This window comes from Penicillium robsamsonii, assembly GCF_028829455.1.
Source record: "Penicillium robsamsonii strain IBT 29466 chromosome Unknown utg000003l_segment0_segment0, whole genome shotgun sequence".
Classification (NCBI taxonomy): Eukaryota; Fungi; Ascomycota; class Eurotiomycetes; order Eurotiales; family Aspergillaceae; genus Penicillium; species Penicillium robsamsonii.
This window is the reverse complement of record NW_026643221.1, coordinates 3,262,642-3,286,534: the sequence shown is the minus strand read 5'-3', so window position 1 is coordinate 3,286,534 and position 23,893 is coordinate 3,262,642. Positions and strand designations below refer to the sequence as shown.

At 48.3% G+C, this 23,893-nt stretch overlaps 11 protein-coding genes across 11 annotated transcripts; 3 read left to right on the top strand and 8 right to left on the bottom strand.

The window, feature by feature from the left end:
- Positions 1-1,469: 1,469 nt before the first annotated feature.
- On the bottom strand, positions 1,470-1,940 carry N7447_005962 (uncharacterized protein; the record flags this gene model as incomplete). The annotated part of the gene is made up of 1 exon (XM_057230224.1): positions 1,470-1,940. One exon carries the CDS (start codon positions 1,938-1,940, stop codon positions 1,470-1,472), a length of 471 nt encoding a protein of 156 aa, XP_057085314.1.
- Positions 1,941-3,172: 1,232 nt separating this feature from the next.
- On the bottom strand, positions 3,173-3,895 carry N7447_005961 (40S ribosomal protein uS14; the record flags this gene model as incomplete). Its single annotated transcript, XM_057230223.1, has 4 exons — positions 3,743-3,895; positions 3,638-3,661; positions 3,464-3,506; positions 3,173-3,376 (listed from the first exon to the last, which is right to left on the bottom strand). Exons 1-4 carry the CDS (start codon positions 3,778-3,780, stop codon positions 3,173-3,175), a joined length of 309 nt encoding a protein of 102 aa, XP_057085313.1. The 5' UTR covers positions 3,781-3,895.
- A 1,520-nt stretch (positions 3,896-5,415) lies between these two features.
- Positions 5,416-7,239, bottom strand: N7447_005960 (uncharacterized protein; the record flags this gene model as incomplete). The annotated part of the gene is made up of 7 exons (XM_057230222.1): positions 5,416-5,535; positions 5,595-5,804; positions 5,862-6,290; positions 6,341-6,666; positions 6,725-6,832; positions 6,886-7,122; positions 7,176-7,239. The coding sequence occupies 7 exons, from the start codon at positions 7,237-7,239 to the stop codon at positions 5,416-5,418; spliced, it is 1,494 nt and encodes a 497-aa protein (XP_057085312.1).
- An 810-nt stretch (positions 7,240-8,049) lies between these two features.
- N7447_005959 (DASH complex subunit DAM1) lies at positions 8,050-8,893 on the bottom strand (the record flags this gene model as incomplete). Its single annotated transcript, XM_057230221.1, has 4 exons — positions 8,050-8,260; positions 8,331-8,388; positions 8,452-8,503; positions 8,582-8,893. 4 exons carry the CDS (start codon positions 8,891-8,893, stop codon positions 8,050-8,052), a joined length of 633 nt encoding a protein of 210 aa, XP_057085311.1.
- Positions 8,894-9,288: 395 nt separating this feature from the next.
- N7447_005958 (CRAL-TRIO domain-containing protein) lies at positions 9,289-11,071 on the top strand (the record flags this gene model as incomplete). Its single annotated transcript, XM_057230220.1, has 4 exons — positions 9,289-10,299; positions 10,350-10,391; positions 10,442-10,541; positions 10,593-11,071. The coding sequence occupies 4 exons, from the start codon at positions 9,289-9,291 to the stop codon at positions 11,069-11,071; spliced, it is 1,632 nt and encodes a 543-aa protein (XP_057085310.1).
- Positions 11,072-11,432: 361 nt separating this feature from the next.
- Positions 11,433-12,429, bottom strand: N7447_005957 (HIT family protein; the record flags this gene model as incomplete). Its single annotated transcript, XM_057230219.1, has 6 exons — positions 11,433-11,540; positions 11,617-11,631; positions 11,688-11,780; positions 11,972-12,040; positions 12,194-12,276; positions 12,390-12,429. The coding sequence occupies 6 exons, from the start codon at positions 12,427-12,429 to the stop codon at positions 11,433-11,435; spliced, it is 408 nt and encodes a 135-aa protein (XP_057085309.1).
- A 1,255-nt stretch (positions 12,430-13,684) lies between these two features.
- Positions 13,685-14,817, bottom strand: N7447_005956 (sodium:calcium antiporter; the record flags this gene model as incomplete). The annotated part of the gene is made up of 2 exons (XM_057230218.1): positions 13,685-14,593; positions 14,650-14,817. 2 exons carry the CDS (start codon positions 14,815-14,817, stop codon positions 13,685-13,687), a joined length of 1,077 nt encoding a protein of 358 aa, XP_057085308.1.
- A 635-nt stretch (positions 14,818-15,452) lies between these two features.
- On the top strand, positions 15,453-16,994 carry N7447_005955 (complex I NDUFA9 subunit family protein; the record flags this gene model as incomplete). The annotated part of the gene is made up of 8 exons (XM_057230217.1): positions 15,453-15,598; positions 15,664-15,677; positions 15,735-15,797; positions 15,851-15,945; positions 16,009-16,100; positions 16,153-16,294; positions 16,347-16,505; positions 16,557-16,994. 8 exons carry the CDS (start codon positions 15,453-15,455, stop codon positions 16,992-16,994), a joined length of 1,149 nt encoding a protein of 382 aa, XP_057085307.1.
- Positions 16,995-17,254: 260 nt separating this feature from the next.
- Positions 17,255-18,243, top strand: N7447_005954 (uroporphyrinogen-III synthase HEM4; the record flags this gene model as incomplete). Its single annotated transcript, XM_057230216.1, has 2 exons — positions 17,255-17,525; positions 17,621-18,243. The coding sequence occupies 2 exons, from the start codon at positions 17,255-17,257 to the stop codon at positions 18,241-18,243; spliced, it is 894 nt and encodes a 297-aa protein (XP_057085306.1).
- Positions 18,244-18,542: 299 nt separating this feature from the next.
- Positions 18,543-19,892, bottom strand: N7447_005953 (mitogen-activated protein kinase; the record flags this gene model as incomplete). The annotated part of the gene is made up of 5 exons (XM_057230215.1): positions 18,543-18,571; positions 18,627-18,974; positions 19,025-19,406; positions 19,477-19,672; positions 19,720-19,892. 5 exons carry the CDS (start codon positions 19,890-19,892, stop codon positions 18,543-18,545), a joined length of 1,128 nt encoding a protein of 375 aa, XP_057085305.1.
- Positions 19,893-21,458: 1,566 nt separating this feature from the next.
- On the bottom strand, positions 21,459-23,850 carry N7447_005952 (uncharacterized protein; the record flags this gene model as incomplete). The annotated part of the gene is made up of 5 exons (XM_057230214.1): positions 21,459-22,060; positions 22,115-23,188; positions 23,262-23,442; positions 23,500-23,718; positions 23,767-23,850. 5 exons carry the CDS (start codon positions 23,848-23,850, stop codon positions 21,459-21,461), a joined length of 2,160 nt encoding a protein of 719 aa, XP_057085304.1.
- Positions 23,851-23,893: the final 43 nt, after the last annotated feature.

Below are 23,893 nucleotides of genomic sequence, written 5' to 3'. Positions count from 1 at the left end.
CTGCACTCGGGTATAATCTGACGGTGTGACCTGGCGCCATTCTGCATGTCTTGATTTTTAATCCATGTTAAATCTAGCAACTTCTATGGAGCCCACGGGTACAGTAGTGAATAACCACTGTCAACCTAAAACCCTCAGCCCTTGTGATACAGAAACAAATATAGACCCCTATTCCTGAACGATTCTGATCTTCAACTGAGAACAAACATTCGGCACGTCCAGAGCTCCGAGATATTGCCAAGCTGAGAAAGCCTGAGTGATCGGAAGTCCGGCACAACTGCTATCCGCACTCCGGCTCTGATCTAGCCGTTCCCCAGGGGTCATAGTGGACCAATGAGCACAATGTGAATACCTCGAGATCCCGTGCGATCAGCATAGATACAAATACAACCGAATACGACATAGATAGGGGCCAGCTAAAAGCACAAGTACGAGACGCTAAGCCGCTACCTCAGTAGCGTTCCCGAGTTTTTAGCACTCGATACTCCACAGATGGCCTGTGCAATGAATGTGATCTGTGTTTCTCTCTTCAACCTACTAATGTCACGGGGGAAACATTTTAATACCCGAAATTTTGTGACTGTCTCGCCTATGGAGTAGTCCTTCTAGGACCGATGCACGTCGGAGATCGGGCATTTTATAAGTTTCAATCAATGTTGCCGGCTTCTAAGGTTAAGCATGTTATTGACTAATTCTCCGCAATATTTTATATTAAAACCTGAGATATTTGACTTGTGGTATTGAAGAGATATCATATAAAGAGTTTTTTGAGAAGTCTTTTTTTTTGGATATCTTTGTGTTATAGAAGGATGATTAGACATCAGTCCTCTCGGGCGCCGCGTAGGATTTTTTTTATCTGATCATACAACCCTGTATCTTCCTCCCAACATCTCTTTCCATTAGGAAAAACCGCCCTCCAAAGTGCGTTGACGCATGGCATTAGTGGCCGGTATTATTCTGTGAAGTACTCACTCGTATACCTCAGAAAATCTACTTCGTCGGATATCTCGGCTTTCTTCATAACACCTAACTCCTCTGCATCCACAAAGTTCCACTTGTCAAATATTACAACGGCTCTTCCCCTGCCTCGATCGTAGTGGATGCAAATTCAGAAGATCAAGATCATGCATAAAAGAATGCTTCTCGCCCAGAGACACGCTCATTTCCATAAAGGCCCTCGTGTCAGTCTTTCTGGTTGCCCTCAAGACATCGACTTGCTGCTCTTTAATAGCCAGATAGCCAGATGAAGTTCAAATAACAGAGGCCACGAAGGGTTCTCTGCATCCTCGTTGATCAAGATATCATGGATCAAGATATTTCGGTGAAGTATTCCTGCTTGTTGCAAAGACTGATGTCCTGGAATACAACCTTCTAATGCAGAAAGCAGAGCGGATCGAGTGCTTGCCTTGTAAATTGGTTTGCCATGGTCGTGCAGGACGACACTTGGATAACCTCGATTTGGCAATGGGTTACTGGATGCCTTCGTCTCTGGTGGTGATCGTAGGGTCAAATCCACATTCCTCCTCGCTCATCCATAGGAAACCAAGAATAGTGGACACAGACTGGAGCCCATCCCCGTTTATGTCAAACCGTTCGGATACGACTCCCCCGAGACGGTCAAAGGCCCATAACCTCATAAAGGATCCACATATACTAAAGCCCGGGACAAATCGACGGGTATCTTGGGCCCCAAGGACTTTCCTGGCATACCTTCCTAAGTCAAGCCATGTCTTGGAGTCGGTGTCAGCTGCCAGATTACTTTTTAGCTCTCTAGGCACCAGAATCTGCGACCACTGACATCGGGTGTTCTTTCCAGCGTTGGTGTCCTTCACAAAGCCGATGTCTAGTTTGCGCTCTGATATGGAACCCTGGATGAGTATGTTAGGTTGTGCTAGTGGCCTTCGCAGGTGCGTCACAGAATTGTAGTATGTCGACAACATTGCCAGTTTCTCGCTCAGATCTGCAAACCAACTCAAGGCATCCTCCTGATTTGCATCTTTTGGTCAACCTATCCACCGATTGGCGAAAAGAGCATTGTTATCTTCCGTGCATCTTTTAAATACAGCTTCGAATGCTGATTGAAGACCAATGACATCTCCAAAAATTGTTGAGCAGAAATCCGGGAACTATATGCAGAGGCCCGAGCTCTGATTTGAGGACCCTGTCAACAATCGCTCGAGGCGGCGTAGATTCCGCTGCAGCCATGTCCACAAGACTCCATATCTGTCCATCCGTTAATGTGTCCACAAGAGACTAAGATATCATAAAGAGACATCCAAAAAGACATCTAGAAGGATACTGGTTAGCTATAAAAGTGCCGCCAAGAATCAGAATCATAGCATGGAGTATGGTACATGGCGGGCCCATCACTCTACAATATACCGACGGTAGATATGTACCTGCAAAATGTACTATTAACCAGGTATACCACATGTTCGCCCTATCGGTATGAAGTTCATGCAAACATGTTAGTTTTATTGAAGAGTAACACCCTTTGTAGAAAAATGATTGTCTGCCTTGCTAGTGGTGCCATATAGAGCCCTACAACGCATGAGCCGTCATTTAGATTGTCCACCCAGCCAAGGCACCATAGCCTACATACTTAGAAGTAGGAGGGTCCAGACATATCCGATTTGGTGACATCTAGAGCCGTTACGAGATTCGTACGCTCATATACCATCAGTGCACCTCAGAGGCTCACTCAGCCAATCATCAAAAGCTACACCAAATGGAGAGACAGGCAGAGCTGTGCAAGCAGCACGTCCGCCTTCATCCAGACCACGAGCAAGTTGTACGACAAGCCGGAGGAGAAACGATTCCCAGAGAAAAAAATTCCGTCATTGAAATTGTTAAGAAAAAACCAGGATGAGGGAAATATCAGAACATCCTCGTTTTTCAAGACACTCCACGCAACAACCCCAAATCCTCCCCTCGGAGCCAAGATTTGATTTAATTCGCAACCCCGGGACACCGGACACGCAGGCCCGATGTCTATTCCTCCATTCACAAAAACATCAAAGACGCCATTTTTGAGCTCGTCTGAAACATTGCTCCACTGGACGCTACCGTAGTCGAGCCGGGTGCGTAGATGGATTCCGTGGATGCGAACGGTTCGAGAGGAGGGAGTCAGTTTTTTTGATCGCTTAGCGGTACTGTAGGTTGAGAAACTTGGTTAGTGTTGTGCTTTTGCAATGTGCAAGTGTGGTGATGGTAGTGGCAAATTTGTCGATTGTCGATTGAATTTTGAAGTCGGATGGTGGGGTTGCATGGTATTCGAATGGGGTCGGATAGAATTGTCGAGCGAGGGATTGAAACGAACCTTGGTGAAACCGATGTCGGTGGACTTCTCACGGAAGCACTGACGGCAGATGTTCATCTAAAATAATCCGTATTAGCCACACAGGTCCAATTCACGTCACATATTGCAGTTTGCAATATGCTCGAAGGATCGGTTTCTCCTTACGCCGTACTTGCGGATCAGACCGGCGCGGTGGGAGCAGACACGGCTGAAGGCGCACAAATATTAGCAAGCCCGTTCCTGTTGTATCGATTTTTGATCCCATCCAGGCTTCCTTCAAGCTTCTTTCTCGGTGTCGACTGGATCGTTCATCGGGGGATTGTATTAGGGAAAACACACCATTCGCGGGAGCCCTTGCCGTACCTATTGGGCGAAGAGAAATTCTGGTTAGCTTGTCGTCCATTTTCGAGATAGTGCGTGGTGTGCGGTGCAATTTCGACTTACTTGCGGGGCCGGCTGTACCAAACGCTCTCGTGAGTCATCTTGAGGTTTTAAAGGCGGGACCTGGGAGTTGACGGGGTTGTTGACGGGACGAGGGTCGCTGGCGTTGGGCGTTAAGAACGGAGACAGGAGTTAGGGTTGGAATTTGCGTTGTGTGCTGCCCCAATGGGGAATAGGGCACGGGCCAACTCGCTTGAGTTGCGCTAGCTGTTTTTGGTGGATCATGTGACTAATGGGCGATCACTACATCTCGATGCCTCAGGCTGTCAGATCTTATACTTCAAATATTTTCAAAGCTGATGTCTTTAATTGACTTTTCTTTTTCAAGGGTGCTATTAAGAGATATTTTAACTCAAATTTAAAATTTCTGGAAGCTGTAAAATTAGAAAGAAAACGTGGGGTGCGCTTGTAAATCCAATAAACTAGCTGTAGTGGCAGAACTTCATAAGGTTATGTGCATAAAGGCACTACTTCGTACGACAGCAGGATCAACTATGATGCTCTTTTGAAACCAGATCCCCCGGAAATATGATGGGATATTGGTAACTGTCATGTGTAATCAAAACAACCGGCCTGCTCTTGAAACAATGTTCTCTGTCGCTTTCTCCATCCGATCCCAAAGACCGGCGGGCGTCTTCTTCCCCGGAGTCAAGGAATAATTGGCCTATAAATATGAGACTCGGGACAAGGCCAAGATAGAGATTTTATAGAATATCAAATCAGTGATAAATTCGGGATAATTAGGATAAACTCAGGAAACTCATCAGAGGTCCCATCTTACCGTTTGCAGCCATAGAAGAGTGTAGAAGAAGCGTGGCGATTAACACAAAGAAACAAAAATATGGATGTACACCTTGTGCTGAGATAGATGCGTTGGTTTTTGGGCTTCCACTAGCTATTTATTAGTTAATCAGCCTTGTTGTCCAAATTGTTGAAGCCACCCAGGAACTTGGCGAGGGTCCCCGTACTCGAGGGTATCACCCATGTGGGTGGGTGGTGTTTGGAATCAGAAGCAACAAGCAGCAACGCTCGCACACTGCATTGGACAGCTGACATATGATGGTGATGTCTGGTGTCGGTGTAAGAACGGCACTGGTGTCTTCAGGTCGCGTCGAATGGCTGTGATGGTCTTCGAGAACAAAAGGGATGGATGACACCGTGCTCTCGATAATGGGGAAAACCTACAAAGTGTTTTATTCTTCTCGATGTAGACAGGGACATCTGCCGATTGTGAACCAAATTTGGAAAGGAAATCCTGCCACTCCCGACCTTTACCTAGCACCTAGTTGTCATTTGTCTATACCCTGTTCACACTTTCTGCGCCAGTTCAATCCTTCACCAAAGGCTTCTCGGCGATGATCATGGATTTCTATCGGGTCAAACCACACACAATAATCTATTCTACTAAATAAACCGATCTAGTAGCTGTAGAAGAATAAAACTTGAAGTGTGTTCTTATTCATTATAATTAGCTGGTATCCAGTGGATCTTTTAGAGTCTTCTACTAGTATAGTTAAAAAAGACTTTCCTTTTTCCTATGGGTAGACCTTTTAGTCCAGGTATCAATAGTACAATAGTACAGTATAATACTAGTATAGTATATGCAAAGGAAATAAGTGACCGCCAAATTATGAATCATATTAATTGAATTGAAAGCATATCTGTGCACAAGTAATTTACTTCTTTGGCTTCTCAGCCCGGATACAACGGGCGCTATAAAAGAGAAGATAGGCATCCTGGCGGAGGACATCCGCCACTCCGGCAACGGTGACCTTGTTGTCATCCATCAGTGCCCACTATAAAGATAACTCATTAGCACAGGCACAGACAGAATGAGGGTTACAGTGAAACGAACCTTGTCGTTGTCAATACGAGTATAGGCATAGTAATGCCCAGAGTCCATTGTTCCTTGGTGGACGATGACTGTGGACAAGTCATACATGTAATCCGACATGTCAACGGGAAGGTTGTCTTTTCTGACCGTGTACGGCAGCATGTTGACCGACAGAGGGAAGTCAATGTGACCGTTCATTTTCTCAGAAGAGTTAGAGCTGTGTTCATAACGCTATACGAATATCAGCATAGGAATCTTATTTCATGGCAGTCAGAAACTCAAACAAACCTTGAGTTGCATGCAAAGCATAACAGGGAGTTTGCGGATCAGCAGGCGCTTCGAGGCCCGCTGGGGAGTGTTACCACACTTCTCGCAGTGGTAAGCAGCATCGGCGTGGAGATCTTCAGCGGCAGTGAAGCTGTCCAGGCAGCCGAGGAGAGTTCCAGTGGTAGAAGAAGTGGAGCGACCGAGCTTGCGCTTCTTGTGTTGAAGCTGGACATCAAGACTTAGATCGGCCATGGGATCGTGGGTGTTGGTAGTTTGGCCGCATTTGTGGCACATGACGCTGCTGCGAAGTTCGCCGTAGAACATCTGGTGGAAGAAGCACTCGCATGGTTTTTCGTAGCTCTCCACGTGTCCGGGGGTGGATGAGTGCAGTTCGTTGACAAGGAATTGGAAGTATTCGTGGGCGTCTTGCTGGCGGTATCCAGCCATGTCCTGTAATCTAGTTAGCCGGTTCTGTTGCTCAACTCGGACCTCTGACGTACCTTAGATTTCTGCCAACCATGGTGAAGCAGCAGGGCTGCGGAGACTGACTCATTTCTTTCGGCGCTATTGAACTCCATGAAGACTTCAGCTGTTGCACAGGCGAGACAGTCCTTGATCGTGCATGTGTGGACGTCATGGCCACCTCCCAGGAAATAGGCAGTGAGGCTAGGGTCGTGCAGCATGGCCTGCAAGATAGAAGCTTGGTAACACGTTTGACCCATGTTCCAAACGCCACGAGCGCCGCGAATGGCGCATGGGTTCTTGTTGGCATTGTTCTTGACGTAGACCTCGGAGGCCGAGTCTTCGGCCCAAATGGATCGCCCATCTACTAAACGTTAGTAGATATCCATGAGCAAGGTAATTTGGAATTTCACGAGACTCACCGAGGGCTTCAAACTTGCCAGAAGGGCCACGAAGTCTGTCCAGGGTGTGGTCATAGATGAAATCGACACACTTCTCACAAAAGACAAAGCGGTTTCGAGACTCGAGGTCTACCATTTTGTAAGTACGAAGTAGTTCAATCAGTCAGAAACCATTGGCTTACAAAATACATGTCCTGTGGCTGCAGTATGCTCCGATCGCTTGGACTTCAGACATACTTCTGCGCAAGTCAAACAGTGATACTTTGGCTTCAGAGACTCCACAGTCCGGAGGCCAGTGGTTGGAACAGCAACGGTGTCTGTCTTTGAAAACGGAGCTAGCAATTTGTATTGCTTGCAGAATTGTTCTCTGAACTGGCCAGCAGTCTTCTCATCCTTGGAGAGGATAGCCGCAAGATGTACTAACGAGAGGTCAGCTAGGCCTAAATGAGCCACGGCAATTATCAACTCTTACCACAGCCAAATGCAGCTTCAGAAAGAAGCTGGACAGAATCGAGGGTTGCCATAGTGAGCGACATGAGTGTGGTTGGAGGGAAAGAGAGAGTAAAAGAGATAGGGTCGAAGGGAGAGGGTTAGGGTTGATCAGAAGTACAAAGCAATGATATATGAAAAAGTACGTTATTAGAAGTTCCAGACTTCTATCCACGTGGAGACAAGAGGCTGAAAGAGAGTCAAGGGAGGAAGGCCGGTTATAAAGAGACTAGGTATAGCCTCAAGGACTCCCCATGAATAGGGCCAGCATTGCACTGCGTGAAAAATTAGTATCAATGGTATGCTCAGAGCATAACAATAGAACTCACGAAAGCAAGTGAATAGGGACAATAGCAGACAAATGGAAGTTATACAGTCCACCAAGGGTTGCGAATGACCAGATTCGACGTCACAACCAAGTCCAGACACTAGGACTCTATTCAGGTAATATAAATATAAAAGTCTAATAACTAACGACGAATGGGGGCCAAGTTGAGGATTTCAAAAGTAGTTGGAGGTTCGCCATCGGGCGGTGGTTTTTCGCCTGACCCCGATTTACCGATTTACCGCCGGATAAGAGATCGGACAGTTTGGCAGAAGCAGCATTTCCTTTTTTTTTATGAGAAGTATTTATTTAGCTATTTAACTATACAGAGTTGATTTCAATGTACAACCTTTGGGTGACATGGTATATGTAGTTTCATTCGTCATTTCTAGTGAATCATAAAAGGCAGATTTGCCAAACAGCCGCGGAAGCTATACATGAAGATCCAGCTCTTGGATGCCAATAGTCAAACATGTAGCATGGACTGATTGTCCATGAGCAGGCCATTGTAAGCGCTCAAGCATCCGGCTCTTTATCGAGTCCCAATCCCTCTGCCCCGAGGCAGTGCGCTGGGACGAGTGCCACGAGCAGCGCCTCGAGCAGCGCCTCGTGTAGTATACCGGCTGCTTGCTGCACCACGAGTAGTGCCACGCGACGATGTTCGTGAGCCCGCAGCATACCCGGACGTCGGTCTAATGGATGGGGTCGTGCTCGGATTCTCAACAAAAGTAGTGTCCGTGGTCCTGTAGCGTGAGAACCCATTAGCTCAAGTGTCCTCCAGTAGGGGTTTGTCGCATCGCTCTCTGGACTCACATAAAAGTCATCTCGCCATCATCAACCTGTCGTGTTGGTTCTGATTCCGATTCCGCCTCTGGATGGCTGTTAGCAAATCCGATTCACCACAGGTAGTTCCCACAGACAGCCCTCTCAATACCTTTTTCTTCTTCGTCCTGCTTAGCCTTCTTGAACGAGTCTGAAATCGGAGCCTGTATCGAACGAATCAGCAAACCTGTTGCGCGCTGTCACCACTGCCGCCACTATCGGCGACGCATATGCGACCATACCTCTGGGAAATCCACGCAGAATGCATTCATATTCAATCCGTAGAGAAAACTGGCAAAACTCTCACTGAAGCGCGTCAGGCTCTCGTGCATCAGCTGCAAGTGCATGAAGTTGGCCTCGAGATCCGCCATCGAATCGGCCAGCTCGGCGAATTGTGGCTCCAAGGCATTGAAGGCGGGTTGTGTGTATCCTGCATTTCCAATGCTGTTTCCATATCCGTGGGCCTCCCGTATTGAAGAGCGCGAGCTGGGGCGAAGGGGCGTTGTGGGCCTGGATGAGGGTCTCGGGCGTGAGGATGATCGAGGTGCGTCCATGCCTGCGGTGTGTTTGAGAATGCGGTAGGTGTGTTGTGAGACAATAGGCCACCGGCAATAAGAGTTGTTATTGCTAAACAGTGGATTGTTGTCGGAGTGATGTTGAGTGGGTTGCGTTTGGGATTTGTTGATTTCCCCGGAATGATCTCTCACGCGACACTTGCGCGACACTTTTATACTTCAACTTTGAGAGAACTGAATTATAGAAGATATTAGATGGATTTGAAGTAAATGAAAAACAACACCTCGAATTAATTCATTCTAAACTAGTACAGCTATTAGGCGACGATCTCCCCCGCATCGTCATGTCCTTGATTCCGCTCTCACAGATTTTCTTCCCTCTCCCTCCCAGGGCTAAGACCTAGTGCTCACCTATCACCTCAATTATATTGCTTATGCGTGGAACAATCCTACGTCGTCTCTATCCTTCGGCCAAGTTCCCTGTCGCTCGGTATTCATTTGCGCGACCATTCTCCACACACCCAGAACCCAAGAAGGCTTCATCTTTTTGGACCCTTACGTTTACTCTCGCTATCGTTGGAGGAGGCGCTTGGCTCCAGGACAAATACTTCAATCCCAAAAATACAACTTTGCAGCCCCGACTCCCTGAAAAACCCTCCCTAGGAGTAATCGATACCCTCGCGACAATGCCCGCCGAACCCGCCCCCGGAACAGTCGGGAACCTTACCCCAGAGCAACAAGTCAAGCTACAAGAATTCTGGGTCCTGGCACTCAAAGTCTTCGGCCTGACACTTGAAGAACTCGAAGCCCCTCAATCCACCACCACCAGCGATGCCGCAACACCCGCCCCAGCCCAGGATAAGAAGAAGTCCAAGGGCCGGTGGGGAATTTGGGGCGGCGCCGACGACAACACCAAAAGCGGCTCCGACAGCGGCGTCGCTTCCATCAGCGCCGCTGATGGCGACGACAAGTACGGCCAATCCAAGGAGTTCAAGCAGGCGCTAGAGGACATGAAGCCCGAGGAGATCCGCACTGCGTTCTGGAGCATGGTGAAGGGGGATAACCCTGACTCCCTACTGCTGCGATTCCTGCGGGCGCGCAAGTGGGACACCAAGAAGGCGCTTGTCATGTTGATTTCCACGATGCGCTGGCGACTGCTGGAAATGCATGTCGACGACGATATCATGTTCAACGGTGAGGCGTCAGCTTTGAAGCAGGCGCAGGGCTCTGATCCTAAGGAGAAGAAGAAGGGTGAGGACTTCCTCACGCAGATGCGCCTGGGTAAGAGTTTCTTGCACGGTGTTGATCGCGTTGGTCGTCCGATCTGTGTTGTGCGTGTGCGCTTGCACAAGGCTGGTGATCAGGATAATGAAGGGTTGGAGCGGTTCACTGTGTATACTATTGAGACTGCGCGTTTGTTGCTTGCGCCACCGATTGAGACTGCGGTAAGTACTCCGGTATGTGAGGATTGTGTCTCGGAAACTGATTCTTGCAGACTATTATCTTTGATATGACCGACTTCGGCATGGCCAACATGGTAAGCTTTTCGTCTGAAGATTGTCCACGCTATATACTGATATTTCCCAGGACTACGCCCCCGTGAAATTCATGATCAAGTGCTTCGAAGCCAACTACCCCGAGTCTCTTGGAGCAGTGCTCATCCACAAGGCCCCTTGGCTATTCTCAAGTGCGTATCCCAGCACCCCATACGAAACAACCATTTCTAACTATAACCCAGGCATCTGGAGCGTGATCAAGGGCTGGCTCGACCCAGTCGTTGCAGCGAAGATCCACTTCACGAAGAACCGCAAGGATCTCGAAAACTTCATCCACCCAAGCCAAATCATGAAGGAGCTCGAAGGCGACGAAGACTGGGAATACAAATACGTTGAGGTGCCGGAGAACGAGAATCCCTGCATGGCCGACAAGGAAACTCGGGATACCCTCATGGCCGAGCGCCAAAAGCTCGCCAAGGAGATCCAGGATACTACCATTGAGTGGATCCGCGCCAGCTTCAAGAAGGAGACCGACGCTGCCTCTGCTGCCGAGGAGAAGCGGAAGGCTTTGATCGACCAGCTGCGTACGCAATACTGGGTTCTTGACCCCTATGTCCGGGCTCGCTCGCTCTACGACAGACTCAATATCGTTCAGGGCGGTGGAAAGATCAACTTCTATCCTGACTCGGAGAAGAAGAAAGCGGATAGCACATCGGCATAAGCTGCGCATAGTGCATGAGTTGGGTGGTGTGATTGATGTAGTTGATTTCCATGCTTATCTGCTAGATATTTAGAGTCATGAATTTGCATGTTTGTGGCATACGCAGACTTGGACCTTATTAACTAGACGATATATGAACATTTTGGTACACATTCAACGGAGCATAGACCTGGAGTCTACAGGTAGATCCAACTGGTTACCTACTTCAGAGGTGTTAACAACTTCATCTAAACTAACACTATAGTCCTTCCTTCGATAGGGAACGTGTACGGTTTACAGCGAACCAAATCACAAGGCACAAGTATAGAAATAACTCGGTTTCCATTGTTCTTGGTTTGATTATCACTTAAGCCCAAGCCGTTTACATCTTCAACTTGATATCCTCGTGAAGAGCCTTGAGCTTGTCCATATCGGTCGCCTGGGTAGGCCAGCCAATGCCCAAACCCTCCTTCTCGTTGGGCTTGGGGATCTATTGTCTTGTTAGTGTATGTTCCGAGGACCGTTCCCAGTATAGAACCAAATATCCAAAAGATAATAGAGCATACCATGTGGAAGTGGACCTATTCGAGACTGATTAGCACCGTCACAATTATCAAGATCACCGACTGAAACTCACATGGTCAACGACCTGGTGCGCAATGCGTCCATTGTTCTGCAGGATATTGAAATCCTCGGCGCCGCTGGCCTTGGCGATCTTCTTCGCAACGGGCTGCGTACAGCTTCATTAGCTATGTCCCTGTTCACCAATCCAATGCCGGGTTTCTCGGGGACCTTGTGGAGTTGCCCCCAAGGTTGGCCCCCAAGGTCCTTAAAGGAGTGTAATCGAATTCAATCAGAGATCGAAAACATTGACCCTCCTCTTCACCTTCGTCGCCCAGGGTTGTTATCTCGTCGACTTACCAGGATCTCAACCAGGTCCTCGTCGGGAATATCGGTCAGCTTTGCGCCGTGGAACTTGGGAATGACAAGCTATGCATGTTGTCAGTTTGATTTTCTTAGAATGATCGGCTTTCAATTGTTGGCTGAAGCTATCACCACAGTTCGGGCAACTTCGCTGGCGCACCGCTACGAGGGGTAGGCCGGATGCGGGGAAGAGGAATCGTAGGAAATAGGAATACGCACCGCATGGCCACGGCTCAGCGGCTGGATATCGAGGAAAGCGAAGACCTTGTCACTCTCGAAGAGCTTCAACGAAGGGATATCTCCTATAGAGCTCCCGAGGAAGCAGGTCAGTCAATCCATGTTTTGCTATGACGTGCCGAATTTGACAGAGCGATAGATGTGTAGCTAAATAGAATCTTGTAAACAATAGACATACCCTTGATGATCTTGCAGAAAATACAGGCAGCAGACGACATTTTGTAGAGTTTTAAATTATCTGGATAAAGCTAGAATTGAAGCTCAAGCCCAGAATCAAATAAATGCATGGGCACATCCCTTGTCCGCCGAACACCTATCCGCCGAACGCTTACAAAAACACCGATGCTCAACTACATAATTCATCAAATGTCTGCAACTTATTTTTTTAAATTCCAGAAACTTGAGCATAGAATAAGATACACGTAGTTGACATATGTACTTATGGATAACCCTCCTTTGGCCTTCACCAACTATTCATGGATGCCTGAATCTCCGGGTTCGCAAACGTGCTTCATCGCCTTCACCGCCATACCGCCATTCCACCTTACCGCCTTTATAAACCCTGAACTTTGTAAAAAAGAAACCAACCGACCACCGAGTTTCGAACTCCGACCGTTTAGGGTCGGGCTGGTAAAGCCTAAATTAGCAGAACGGGGTAATATAAGCAACTAAAAAGAAACACATCCGAGGAGTGGGACAAATTAGTGCAGAACCCATTTCTTGCCTTTTACCAGAGATGGCCGTGATTTGCCCACAATACTCCTCTCATAAATCTTTGGAAACACAATGACACAGCGGTCATTTACTTTTTTATATTTTATATTTTTTTGGTGAGATAATTAATCTCATAGATGCTGCATCGTACATTAACCATGATTGTCAATATTTGTAATTGGCGTGTGTCTATTCCATAGGTGCATAATATATAGTCCAAGGTTATATTGCCCTCAACACCTTCTATGGACCCACTGTGCCTATATTGACTAGAACCCAGTTAAAGGGAATGGTGTGTCGTTCACCGTGTATCAGAAGTGGCTACTACGTTGCTGTTCTTTGTCCCATCTTGGATCCTGTCAACAGCTACATATTTTCCTGGGTTTAACTTATGCCATAGTCTGGTCTATCAGACAAAAATACTAGAGGCTGCCTACATAGACTATATGCAGACATCTTGATTTTTGTTATGATCAAGCGCTAGAGTGCTGCATTGTTTCCAACATGCTCCTCTACATAACAGGTAGCTGGTTGGGAACATATACATGTTCTAGAACATGTTCAGGCTGTTAGTGAACCGATGAATACCAATGACCATGTACAGTACTTCCGGAAATCGGTGTCACCACCTACCATATTATATTAAGAATGATGTCGGAATAGCTGTTTCCCGTATCGTTATCATTACTTCCATAATTATAGGATGCCAATCGAATTGGGCTTGCGATAGTTGTGTTCAAGAGGAAGGAATGCCCTGGTTTAGCGCCTGTACACGGTGAACTCCATGACTAGAAAAGCCACGTAGGCAGCGAGAAGAACTAGGCCAGCAATTCGATGAGGTCCAAGAAAGACAACCACTAGGAGGCACAGCGATGACACCCAAACTGTCACCAGATCAAACAGGACAAAGGTATCTGACTGATCGAGGAGGCGTCCTGCCACCGCGACAATACCGACACATAGCGTCAGTAGGAAGATATTACTCCCTGCTGTGGTTGCAACAATTATGCCTCCCTGTCCACGAAAGCCACTGAGCATAGCAATCAACTTCTCTGGCAGGGTCGTGGCAAAAGAGATCACGGTTAAGCCAAAGACAGTTCCTGACAGATGGAAAGAATCGGCGATAGTACCTGAACTGTGGGCAAGGATGTATCCCGACAAGGAGAGTGCGAGCAGCCCAAAGATAAGCTGGAGGACATGGTAATAAAGCGGTCGCGGAAGCTTTGTCATTTCCCGAGACGTATTCGTATCTCCCAACAGAGGAGAGGCTTCTGAAATGGATGGCCTGACACTATGTTGTGGTGTTTGTTCATCACAAACATTGGTTGACTCATCGTCGCTTTCACTGTCCGACAGCTGGGGCGGTTCACTGATACCTCTATAAATGGCATAGCCAATAGAGATAATATAGAGTGCGAAGAGAGCGATGAGAAGCCCACCAGTAACTCTATTAAGCTGTTGAAAATATGCCAAAACGACAAATAGAGTAGTGACAAAGAATAGGATCGCCGAATACACCTTGGCACTACTATCAAAGGGACTGCCGCCTGGATGACATAAAAGCCCCAGTGAAAAGGCACCAAGGATATTGGAAATTGTAGATCCCATGACATTGCCCAAAGCTAGAGGGGTGCGACCTTGTGAGATTGCAGCGACAATGACAGCAAGCTAGGGAGACATTGTCAGCATCGACCAGGTAAAGTGTGGAGCTCGAACCAATGTACCTCCTCATACTCAGCTCCAGCAGTCAAAAGGGCAATAAGAGTTGGTGAGATGCCCAGTCGCTGTCCTACGATCACAGTGTGATCGATGAATTTGTCTGCGCCGTAGTCAAGGACAAAGACCCCTGCAATGAAGGCTGACGTGTTAAAGAAAAGACTGTCCCAATCCATTGCACGGGTGTATGTTAGGTTCTAAAAAGCCGTTCAAGTCTTGTATGTGAAAAAGTAAACGCCTGGACTTGGTTGTGAGCAGGAACAAGTTTGATGCACGACTACCTTTACATTTTTTTTAATTTTCGGGTGCATCAACGAAGATAAAGTTGACAATTGAAGAGTATAGGCGACACCAATTTCTGGAAGTACTGTATAGATCCACCAGGAATTCAAGAGCAGGAATACACCGGCCTTGATTTAATTGCATATAGAAGAACATAAAACATTGATATTGATACACATGAATGGCCCGGGGAACATCCAATCACAGTCCAGGTGTTGTCAGATCAAAACGGAGATTTTATCCTACAGAGGTTGTAGATATACCAACCTATCAATTTTGGTTAATGGACTAACTTCAAATCAAAAGAACAAGCAGAAGTCACCATATCAACCGAGTCCAAGCACAAGGGAAGAAAGACGAGAAAGTAATTTGTTAAAGTGGTGGTCCCTACTCCCGAATTAGGACTAGCGTAATAGTCCCGTGCGGTTCTTCCGACTTGCTGCGAAAGACACTCGCACATCACCACGCCCTTCTTGGCAACACTCCGCTCCAATTAGCTGGTCTCGAGAGATATACTCAGCCAGAGACCATGCAGAAGTCTCGCACTATCAACACTGCCCTGGGGGCCCGGCCTTTTGTGCCAGTCCCGCGGGTGCAGCTTCAATTCCAGCGCAACCTTCAGGATGTCCGCATCACCCGGACTGGCAAGCCCCTCTTGAAGGTCCAAGGTGGCCGGTATGTGGTCAATTCTGATATGACTAGGTTTACTGTTCTTGCTTGCTGACGCGCTCTGCCCATAGTTCTTCCATTGGAGGTAGCTAAGCCCTTCCACTCCGACGCTATGCTTCGGTCCGTACTCACACAATTATAGGTCACACCGCGACCGTCTTTGGTGCCACTGGTTTCCTCGGTCGCTACATTGTCAACAAGCTTGGTAGGTTGAGGATCTGCCGCACTGGGATTGAATCATGGACTAATGGCCTACAGCTCGCCAGGGTTGCACCGTTGTCATTCCCTACCGCGAGGAGATGGCAAAGAGACACTTGAAGGTCACTGGTGATCTTGGACGAGTTGTGTTCATGGTATGGAGCCTGACTACCGTATCATTGGTTTGAATTGTGGAAGGTGTCTGACTCCCAGTACAGGAATACGACCTGCGCAACACCCAGTCCATTGAGGAGAGTGTTCGTCACTCCGATGTTGTCTACAACCTTGTCGGTCGCCAATATCCCACCAAGTGAGTGATAGTGTGTGGTATACATGAAATACATGGTTTCTGACGACCCCAGGAACTTCTCCTACGAGGACGTCCACGTCGACGGTATCGAGCGTATTGCCGACGCTGTTGCCAAGTATGATGTCGACCGCTTCATCCACGTTTCTTCCTACAACGCTCACCGTGACTCGCCTTCCGAGTACTTTGCCACCAAGGTCAGCATATCTACCAAAACTACACCAGGATGAGAGTGCTGATGACATTTAGGCATGGGGTGAGGAGGTCGTCCGCAAGATCTACCCCGAGACCACAATCGTGCGACCTGCACCCATGTTCGGTTTCGAGGACAACCTGCTCCACAAGCTGGCCAAGATGGGCAACATTTTCACTGCCAACCACATGCAGGAGCGCTACTGGCCCGTCCACGTAAGTTAATCTCTCCGGCTGGACAAGTGGCATTGAACTAACTCTGTCTAGGCCATTGATGTCGGTACTGCTCTGGAGCGTATGCTGCACGATGACAGCACCGCCGGTCAGACCTTCGAGTTGTACGGCCCCAAGAACTACTCCACCGCCGAGATCGCCGAGTTGGTCGACCGTGAAATCATCAAGAAGCGCCGTCACATCAACGTCCCCAAGGCCATCCTCAAGCCTTTCGCCCACTACATGAACAAGCTCCTGTGGTGGCACACCCTGTCCGCTGACGAGGTGGAGCGCGAGTTCCTCGACCAGGTCATTGACCCGACAGCCAAGACCTTCAAGGACCTGGGCATGGACGAGACCGCTGATCTTGCCAACTTGACCTTCCACTACCTGCAGGGCTACCGTAGTGCCTCTTACTACGATCTGCCTCCCTCCACGGAGCGCGAGCGCCAGGAGGACAAGCGATACCTGCACGTGCTGGACGATCAGTAGTTTGTGTTTTTAATGTGTAAATAAGCCTTCCTAGACTCAAATTCGATTTCCTGTGGGATGAAGTGTATTGTATACAATATAGACGGGTAGACAAGCCGATGAACTACAAGATGTAATTTGTATAAAACAAGAACGGCCCAATATAAAAAAAAACCCCCAATTCCCCAGAGCTCCCCGCACTCGATAACCATATCAATCCCACCTCCAATCTTTACCCTCACCCTCACCTCCACATTCACACCCCAAACCAACCTCCCAAAATGCCCCCAACTCCCATCCTCCTCCTCAAAACAAAATCCTCTCCCCACGATGGCTACGAAGACTTCTTCTCCGCACAAAACTACACCCCCACCTTCATCCCCGTCCTAGAACACCGCTTCCTCAAAAACAATCTCGCCCAAGTCCGCGACCTATTCAGCACCGGCGCATTCAGCAACAATGCCCCAACCCCCAGAAGATACGGCGGTCTAATTTTCACCAGCCAGCGCGCGGTGGAAGGTTTCGCGCAGATGATCGAAGACGAAAAAGACGGTATATACAACCCATCCCACACCACACCTCCCACAGCCCATCCCAAACCAAACCAACACAAATCCCAATGCCACACCCAACTAACAAACCTCTAGTAACCTTCAACACCCTGACAACCCCGCCTTTGATCCTCTACACCGTCGGTCCAGCCACAGCCCGCACCCTAACAACCCTCCGCAACAAACACCTCCCCTCCGCAATAATCCACGGCGCAGACACAGGAACCGGCGAAAACCTCGCCCATCTAATTCTCGAACACTACGATACCCTCTACCCAACACACAAACCATCACTTCTATTTCTTGTCGGTGAAGTGCGGAGGGATATCATCCCGAAAACACTAATGGATGAATCATTACCGGTTGAGAAACGGGTTGGTGTTGAGGAGCTTGTTGTGTATGAGACTGGTGTTATGGGGTCTTTTGAGGGGGATTTTAAGGATGTGATTGGTAGGGCGGAGGGGGATGTTTGGGTTGTTGTTTTTTCGCCGACGGGTTGTGAGGCTATGTTGCGGGTTCTTGGGTTGGGGCCTTTTGCTGGGTCTGAAACTAGGACTGGAGCTGGGAAGGGGAAGCGGAATGTCTTTGTTGCTACTATTGGGCCTACGACGCGGGATCATCTGCGTGAGAAATTTGGGTTTGAGGCACATGTTTGTGCGCCGAAACCTAGTCCGGAGGGTGTGCTTGAGGGTATTGAGGCGTTTATGCGTGCGATTTAGGTGATCTGGATGAGTGTGTATAACTATGTACTTTGTGTGTCTGGGTAGGCTGGGATGTATATAACTAGATGTAGATTGGAACTACAAGTATATAAAATTGGGCCCAGGAGCGAGCAGAGGTGCAGATATATTACGGTGCAAGTCAGGTGTTTTGAACACTCATAATCATATTTCGAGTTGCCCTGTTATCTCTAACATGTATCAAATCACGCTGTCAAGTCACAGTACGTGCAGAATAGAATCCAGATGATGTCATCTTCCTAGCCAACCTAATATCATTTGAAATAGTCAAGTTAGATTTACCGCATGATTTCCTCGTAGATCAAGACTAGGAGAGGTTAGTAGATGCACAATGATCAGGCAAAGGGCATGGATAAACTCACGCTTCAGCTGCTCCTTACTCAGAGCATCCTTGTTCTTGTCGAAATCGAAGAATCCATCAGGAATAGGCGGCGCAGTGGGCTCATCTTCGGGATCATGGTACGGCTCGAGGTAGGGGTGCTTCAAGGCTTCTTCGACAGTGATACGCTTAGCCGGATTGAACGCGAGCAATTTCTCGAGCAGATCCAGAGCTGTGTCGTTGCTCTTGGGGAAGAGTGCACGGAAGGGAATCTTCTTCTTAAAGGGGAGGGAGCGGATGTATTCGCGGGCGCGGCGGGATTTGATGCCGTAGTAATCTTCCATCGTGGGTGTGCCGAGGACGTCCAGGATGAGGGTCAGCTGGTGGTGATCTAGTGTATGTTAGTTATTGTTGTTGCTGAAGGGGGGAGTGGAATCGTACAATCCTTGCCGGGGAAGAGAGGCTTTCCGCTCAGCATCTCAGCCAATATGCAGCCGACACTCCACACGTCAATAGCCTTGGTGTATTCCTTGAATGTCAACATGATCTCCGGTGCACGGTACCAACGTGTGGCTACATATTCTGTCATGAATCCGGAGTTGTCATCGGTGGAGGCGGCCGAACGAGCCAGACCGAAGTCGCAGACTTTCAGGTCGCAGTTGGCATTGAGCAGAAGATTCGAAGGCTTCAAATCTCGGTGGAGGACGTTGGCTGAGTGCATTGCCTTCAGTGCACGCAGAGTCTGGTAGATAAAGTATTGGCAGTGGTCGTCTGAGAGGTCTTGTGTGCGGATAACTCGATGCATATCAGTTTCCATCAGCTCCTGCATGCTGTTAGTCCACCGGACTTATCCCATACAGGCGCATCTTGTCAGCTGGCAAGCTTCGACGTACTTGAATCAGATAAACTTCATTGAATCCCTCGTAGTTACGGGGCCGTTGGATATCCAGAATGGAGATAATGTTTTCGTGGTTAAAGTATCGCAGCAACTTCATCTCACGCAGTGTTCGCAGACAGAACATGGAATGATCGAACGGCGTAATCTTCTTGATGGCAACCTTCTGGCCGGAAGGCTTATGAATGGCAGAGCTGTATGGGGTTAGAGGAGGCCTGAAAAACACCTTCGTACTACTTACCAGACGACACCATAGGCGCCTTCACCGATAACATCTTGGATTTCATATTGGTCGGAAACATTGAAGGAGATCTTTCGGGATCCTCCCGCGGGAGGGTTTTGCTGACCCATAACGATAACGGTTTCTTTGATTGCTTCGGTAGGCTCAGTCTTGGGGTGATTGTCAGCTTTCATGATTCGCGGGATCCAGTGGAAAAAAGGTCGAACACGGTCCATCGGGAAAACGGGAACCGGGGGATTTCAACACAGTAGAGGGAGAATAGCGCAAAATTTGGCGATCCACAGTCCAGGGAATGCAAGACAATAGCACCCGAGTTCAATTGCTTAAACGTCTCAAGCAACTTGACTGCAAGTGCTAGCGCGAGGGAACAAACGCAACGAGGCAGGGAAACCGGGAAATCAAGCTTACTTTCGTTTGCGCTGCAATCGAATTGGGGTTTCGGAAAGGTGCCTAAACTCTCGACTGGATTGGGGTTCGAAGAATGAAAGGCGTGTAGAAATGGTAGAGGGGGAACTTGGTCGTACGAAGCTCCAGGTGGGGAAGATGTGATAGATACGGCGTCCAGACCCAAGAGACCGGGGTGGGGTGCGAAGTTCACGGGCTGAGTTAGGTCGGAATCACGGTATCAAGTTCGGAGCCTAAGAAGGTGGCATGTTAGTGGAATTGACGATGGGCGTGGAGAGGATAAGCCAAGATTGCTCCGAAGCGGGGTCATCAGGATCACAACGGGTCGCGCTAGACTGGGGACTGACCTTGCCTTCTACCAAGGTAAAAGAAAAATAGAGAAGAAAGGAGAGATGAGAAGATGAATCTGGAGAAACGGGCCGTAGGGGAGGTGGTGGGGCAGAGAGCTTTGAAGCTCCGGCAATTTGGGTGAAACAAAGTCAGAGTCAGACACGGAAAATTGGCGTCAATTAGAGAAAAATGGGGGAGAGACTACGAACGATCGATAGAGAGAAGCGTAGAGGACGTGTAGACAAAGAGAGGTGACTGTTTTCCCCTGTGTTTGGTTCGATGGACGCGGAACCTTGGATCACTAGACTCCACAACTACACAATCGGTACCTGATTTTGATGGGAGTCCCCCATACATTAACAAGTATTCTACAAGTACACAAAATACCAATGGGGATCTCCGCCACAGCGCCAAAGTCTCTCACATGTCGCGCTCTATGGACGGCGCTACTGCACCTGGCGAAACTTGTCACAATCTGTCCTCCATAGGGAGGTGCTAGTTTCACCCTGATTGGAGAACCCACAAAGCGTAGTTTCACTAGTCTCAAGGGGTATCCCGTTTATTGGGTCTTGAGAATCTCACAAGTTGCCTATAAATGTTCTATGTGCCGGTTCTTAGGCCGTGCGATTCTTCCAATCGGGCTGTATGATGGATCTATGACGCATAGGGTCCTATTTGAAGGTGATTACCACTCGGCTTATGCTTTGGCGGACAGGCGCTAAAATGTTCAAAATAGAATGTGGACTCTGCGAATGGTCGAGAAGTACTCGAATGCTTGTCTCTGTTGATATGCATATGCAGACGATCACCGATCTTCGATATTCTCGATATCCAGTCAAACCCGGATGATTTAAGAGACCGATGACGATCGCAGCAAAGCGTCTACCTATTGCCATTCATTTCATTTGGGAGATAAGTTGGCAACAAAAAACAACTGACCTGGATCGTTGATCTTCTGTGAGACAAATCGGACAGCCCAGACCATTTGATGGACCACGTGTAGTTCACTCTACATATGACGGTAGATCCACCGCCGCTTGCTCCAACGTCTCAAAATCAGAAAACGAAACATTGTATCCGAGATGTCGCTTCAGCAGTTCGTGGGTGACGAAGCGCTCCGGCATATTCCCTTGCGCCTCAAGGAAAGAGACATGGGGATTGATATTGCTGATTCTCTGTAGCTCGTTTGCAAGACGATGATGGTGCGGACATCTATCTGCACCCACCAAGAAGATCGTGACATAAACCCAAGATAGGCCAAGTAGATCGAGCTGGAATTCATTCATGTCTGCTGCTTCGCCGTCGAGTACGATTAGCAGCCTCAGTATGGGTGTTTGTGGACCAGCTTGCCACCCGTACATAGGGTGGTGGATGGCTGTTCCAGAGTGCTTTTGGAAGTGGAGCTCCTTGGCCCTTTGCCAGCCTAACATCAGTCGGGTTTCTCCCCCGAATCTGACGTTGGACCATATTTGTTCGAGATTCTGGTGGTTGATCAGGCCCATGTAGCGGCCCTGATCTGCGAATGTGACGAATTGATAGCCTCGCGTATTGTGGTCGTGATTGATCATTGCTTGGGAAAAGCGCCGTATGATGGCCTTGGCGATATCTGTTTCCCGAAGTTAGTATCTGATGTAGACTGGTTAGGGGGAAATATGGTCACCTTTGCTCTTTGGCTGGTTAGAGGCGGAATAGCCTGTAATGAGGTGCTCATTATAATTCGGGAGAAAGGGCGCAGAGTTCATAGACTTTGAGACCTCTAGGAGAATCATAGTTTCATCTGAAGGAACTGCCGGCTCCCCACCAGGCCTGAAAAGAGACATGACTTGCTTCGAGTAAGTCTCGGTGGATTGAGCATTACAGATATCGTCGCGCGAGAAGTACTCCGTAGGTATTCCAACTGCGGATTCCATTCTAGATCGAGCCATGCTCATCGCAGAGATGGCATCGGGCTTCGTCATATTTCTAACAATGCCCTCAGTGTTGTTCATAACCCAGTATAGACGTTCCTCGGCAAGATCTTTGTATCCTCTCCAACTGGGGGTGACGCCTCTCCAGCCACCAAATGCATTAATGGTAAAACCGAGAGGGTTTGACGTAGACTTTGCCCAAACCGCTGGAATAGGCTCGAAATATCCTGCTCGGAGGAGGTGAAGATACTGGATGGGGTGCCGGGCTCGAAGATCGGCGATCTTCTGACTTATTCCAACTGCTTCTTGGTAGGCTGCTACGAGCTGCCGCCATTCTTGATTTAGCCATCTGCCTTGCTCCTCCTCTAGGATGGCCACGCGTAGCCCCTCGGTGTAAATAGCTGCCTTCTCTGCCTTCTCTTCTGACGTCTTCTTCGATAGCATCCTTTTCAAACTACCAAATGCCGATGACTTGGAGCTTTCTGCAGGGGAAGCTGTGGGATTATTTTGAGGAGTGAACCTTTGTACAGCTGGTTGCTGAGCATCAGAAACAGTTGTGGCGTCAGCCTCATTTCGTACAGAGGTCTCTAGGTCTCCGGTATCCCATACGGTATTTGGCTCTTTTGCATCAATAGCAGCCTGTGCCGCAGCATTGAGGGATGCATTCAATTGTATGGTCTTTTGAAGATACTGGTTGTAGCCGGACGGAGTAGGCTTCGCTGTATTGTAAGTCCCGGGAGTTGTAAGCGGAAATGGCGAGGGTACACGACTGTATGGATTTTTCACGATCATAGCCGATGAATGGCTGTCGTGATAAGCCGATTCACCTGCTCGGAGGAGAAAGAAAGTATTAGACCGTGGCCACGATTCAATTAACATCGTCAAAATGGCAGAACTGACCTGGATAGATGACTGCTTTAGACCAGATTTCTTGAATAGGAAGCCGGGCTACCTTTCTATCTTTGTACTCATGGACGTCGCAGTGACAATCAAGATATTGCATAGTATGCTCTGGCTCAATATCACTATTAAAAATGCCACATGCCCGCTGAATGGTGTGTAGGGCAGCCTTCATATCTTGCTATCATAACACACACGCGTTAGCGCTTTACCAAGACGAAAGGATCCCGTATCGTACTTCATCTTTAGAGCGGATGCTGGCAACTCCAGTAAATATGTTGGTGTGGTGATGTGCAAATCCGTTTATTGCTGAACGTGCATATGGTGGAGGGCGCATATCAGGCCCGACATCCGTCGCATCCATAGTAAGGGGCGTTGGATTGGGCAAATTTGGAGCTGTAACCTCATTTTGGATTTCATAATACCGACTGATAGCATCCTCAATGTTTCCCGCTCCCTAAAATAGGTGTTAGTATAGTTGTAAAGGGAGATCGAGATATCTTACCTCCAAAAACCGAAGGGCTGTCCCTTCATTGGCATCTGGAGCGATGGAAATGAACTTTGCTATATCGTCTGTGGAGGGTAACATGGTGAAGGTATTTCAGGGAGTACGTAGAAGTTAAATGTCAAAT